At 39.3% G+C, this 3,853-nt stretch overlaps 1 protein-coding gene across 1 annotated transcript; it reads left to right on the top strand.

Moving 5' to 3' along the window:
• The first annotated feature begins 491 nt into the window (after window positions 1-491).
• Window positions 492-3,098, top strand: LOC149956268 (uncharacterized). The gene is made up of 4 exons (XM_090166819.1): window positions 492-2,107; window positions 2,168-2,349; window positions 2,696-2,800; window positions 2,866-3,098. The coding sequence occupies exons 1-4, from the start codon at window positions 555-557 to the stop codon at window positions 3,096-3,098; spliced, it is 2,073 nt and encodes a 690-aa protein (XP_090022945.1). The 5' UTR covers window positions 492-554.
• The last annotated feature ends 755 nt before the right edge of the window (window positions 3,099-3,853 follow it).

Below are 3,853 nucleotides of genomic sequence, written 5' to 3'. Positions count from 1 at the left end.
GCAATAAAGTATGTATTTGTTTATACTTAGGGAGAGTTAGCATGTTGAGACGAGTTTTACTTCTCTAGTAATCCCCAAATGTTTAAGGGGGTAACCACATTATTCCCTTAAGATTAAAACCAGGTCGGTAACCTTTGTCTTCCGACACCGACACGATTGAAGCGCACGCCAGTAAAGGTTTTCCGTCGCCTTTCTTGTGCTGGGAGGGATTAGACGATAATTACCGCGTATCGTCTCAACATAATCATTCTTAGTGCACGTAAATGGAATATAATTGTACACACCCTAAGATAAATGGACGGAGCTAAATAGTCCAGCCAGCAAAAATAATAGTTTTAAACAAAAGACATCGGCAATGTAGATAGATGTAATCTTCTCTCTGCTACTTTTCAATGATAAATTATTTATTTTGCAGGTTGTTGAAGGAGAAACATATCTGCAATAAATTGGTGATTTAATATCAAACTCTCAACGAGTTTTCTAACCAGATATTATCAAATAAAACGACGTCTTCTCGTCATACTTGGAAGAAATTAATACGAGGATCTCCAAGAATGTCTATTCCAGCCGATGCTACCGAGTTATTGTTCGCAATGGGCACTGCATTTGCCACCGACAACGAGAACACAGTATCAGAACCTCTAAACCCGACTTTAAACCTCGGCGTTCATTCCTCGACATGGTCTTCTATGAATCCCGACATTGCCGTGGGCACGCTTATTGACATCACGAAAGACAACGTGGATGAGAGCGTGGGGTTGTTGTCTTTCGGACAGATTAATGATTTTACCCTTGTTCAACACTCCGATAACACCATGACATGCTGCGGGGATGATCCGAAAAACACGCAGGTAGAAAACATCTCCGAATATATCACCGGGGAAAGTAAAAAGATACTAAATGTAACTCCTAAAGATTTAACCTTGGAGGATGAACACCGTCGTATGCCATCAACACCATCAACACCCCAAGAGACTAGACCTAAGCCCAACTCAACTTTTCTCAGTTCTCCGTTAAATATTACTAAGGACTTCCAAGATTCACACCTCACCGAAGAACTTTTCAAAAATGCCAACATTGTAATTGAAGAACTCCGCTCAAAAAGACCTGGTTTGACACCTTCCGATTTGACCCCTGATGGTACGCAATCAAGCAGAGACGAACTGCACTGTTTTTCTCTTTTGGATGACGTTTCGATGTTATTTGATCAATCCATACAACTCTGTGATTTGACTTTAGACGATTCAGATGAACGAGTGACCGGACAGACCGGTTGTGATGTCGCAGTAAACATTGAAAAAAAGGAGCTCCAATTTCACGATTTCTCGATATCTACCGCAGTTGTACAAGACATTTCAGCTACACCTTTGTTCACTACTAAGAAAGGGGTCACATCCACAGAAATATCAGTGGCTAGCAATAAAAGTTTTGCAGACGGTAACCAGGTCATGAAAGGATGGTTCACCCAAAACACGTCGGATATATTGATTTCGAAGGCAAACGCTTGTAATTCTTTAAAACATTCTAGAACTTCCGTTTCACTAGCGAGTCCTGTTACTGACAAATCTCAGCCTTCCGTTTCAAGCTTTAACTCTGTCTGGGTGATAAACCCTTCCATAGAGTCCAAAGTGCTGACCAAGTCGCCCTTAAGCTGTACTATTGATAAACCATCTTGCACCGGGATTTCAGTACTCGCCTCTTCTTCGACTTCTTCGTCGTTTTCGAAAAATGTAAACAGTAAACTCGGTTTACAGAGTAAAATAAAAAAACCCAAACTTCTGCAACAGAAAAGTAGCAACATTGCAAAGATCGGAAGCAGGGTAGACTCAAACATATTTAAGTCCAAGACAACCCTAAAATATGACAGAAGAAGATCAATTAAGAGAGCAGTGGCGGTATCTCTTGTTAAGACCGGATTATTGACCAATAGCAAGTTAACGGCAAATCACAACGTACCAGAAGATACGCCAGAATTTGATAAGCCACCCTCCAAGAATTTTGGCGGGCTCATGCCACCACCTAAAAAGAGCAGTTACGTTGTAAAAGTCAAAAGCAACAAAGTTGGCATAAATTGTTCAACTGTCCCTGCAAGAAGTACCTCTTCGATGTAAGAAATAAATTTCTTCCTTCAAAATAGAAGTGTCATTCCAACGTCTATGTTTTGTAGTTTGTCTCAAACAAGAGTCTCTCCTGGTTTCAGAGGAGCAGATTTTTCGGCAACGGGATCCAGTACCACGACAGCGGGTGCTTTTCTTCAACGATCCAGTTCCCGATGCAAATTTCCCGACTCTTTGACTGTGGCACCATCCGGATCTAGATTTCAACGGGGAGTCTGTTCCACAATTTCAGGTAGTAAAGTTAAATTGGTTGGAAATCTCGGAAGTCCTTAGAGTAAAATTTGTCCTTTAAGTCCAATTTAAGTTTTTTCTCTAACGGGGCCACGCATTATTTTTACCCTCTTGATTCCAAGATCGCTCCTTTATGTTACTGATACAGTCCACGTTCGTTTCTTGTAAACGTTATTTTTATAAAATTTAATGTAGAGATTAGGTAATATGGGTTTTTTAAATTTGTAGAAGGACTAACACTTGCTCATTCGTTCCCAAGAGTTTAAAATTTTAGTGCCTACTTCCTTCCTGCAGACAAAAAGTGACTCACGTTAGCAAAATATTATCTTCTTTTATTTTTGTAAAAGGTAAAATTCCTGTACCTGGACGAGGTACTCGACCGCCAATTTCGTCAAAGATACCAGGAGCCTCCTTTCTATCTCAAATCAGGCAAAGAACAGCTGCCGTTTCGGGTAAGTGTTTCTACGTTTAAAGAGTGAAAGTGTCCTAGTTTCCTAGTGTTTTTTCTTTTACAAAGGGTATCAAATAAATGAAGGTTCCTCATCGAAGATGACAGCTGTGAAGCCTTCTGCCGGAAACGGAAATCGGTTGAAGCCAGTAACGACTGTGAAAGGGAGAAAACCGGAAGCGAGCAGAGCCGGAGATTCAGTTGCGGCCTCAGCCAGAGGAACGGTTCCTCCTAAACCAAATACAGCGACCACTATCTCCCAAATTGAACCGACTAGATTAGTGAAGAAAGACTTCAAATAAGAAACGTTCCTTTCATTATATATTCGTTTGTTTCATTTTAAATATGTTTCTGGATAATTTTATCATTTTAATTAGAATTTTATTGAATTTGTTTTATAATTATATATTTCAAGAATAAATAATTGTATGTATAAACAATTTTATTATTTTGGGTATTTAGAGTTTATGTGGGGTACTCGGTAATGGTTTTTATGTGATGCAGTGGTTCTATGGTAAGAAACGTTTCTGATGATCGAACACTATTGTATTTTAAAATGACATTTTGTTTTGAGAATAATTAATTTAAAAAAGATTTAAGCTAGGCTAAAAGTAAGTATTTGGAACTCTTTTTAATCACTGGGTGCATACTTTTAATAAGCACACTAAAAGAACCTTAGAAAACTTATTGAAAGGATCGTTTCTTTATCACTTGGTACATGGAGGTAATTACCTCAATTACTATTGCCTTAAACATAATTAGCCTATGAGTAACATTATCATAAATAAAATTTTCACCCTGTCCACCAGGAACAATATTAAGTGAGTCACTAAACGTCGTAATAGTGGGGTGGTGGAGTGGTTCGCACTTTCGCCTCGCAGCAAGAGGGACCGAGTTCTATCAGAGCCTGTGGCAACGGCTGAAAACTCGGAATCACTCCTTCTGCGTAGAGCAAATAATATAAAGTCCCAGGAATGGAAAGATTGCTATTATTGGCCGCGTGTTTTGGCTACGTTAGAAACTTCCGGCAAAGCAAATCAGAGTAACCGGAAACGGT

The sequence above is a fragment of the Leiobunum rupestre genome, chromosome 2 (genome assembly GCF_980474605.1).
Source record: "Leiobunum rupestre chromosome 2, qqLeiRupe1.1.hap1, whole genome shotgun sequence".
NCBI classification, from domain to species: domain Eukaryota; kingdom Metazoa; phylum Arthropoda; class Arachnida; order Opiliones; family Sclerosomatidae; genus Leiobunum; species Leiobunum rupestre.
Note: the sequence above shows the minus strand (reverse complement) of the source record. Positions and strands in the feature narration are given on the sequence as shown.

Coding starts and splice junctions, on each gene's coding strand:
- LOC149956268 (XM_090166819.1), top strand. CDS start 555: ATGTCTATTCCAGCCGATGCTACCGAGTTATTGTTCGCAATGGGCACT. Junction 2,350..2,695: donor AGTCTGTTCCACAATTTCAG/GTAGTAAAGTTA, acceptor TTTTTGTAAAAG/GTAAAATTCCTGTACCTGGA. Junction 2,801..2,865: donor AAGAACAGCTGCCGTTTCGG/GTAAGTGTTTCT, acceptor TCTTTTACAAAG/GGTATCAAATAAATGAAGGT.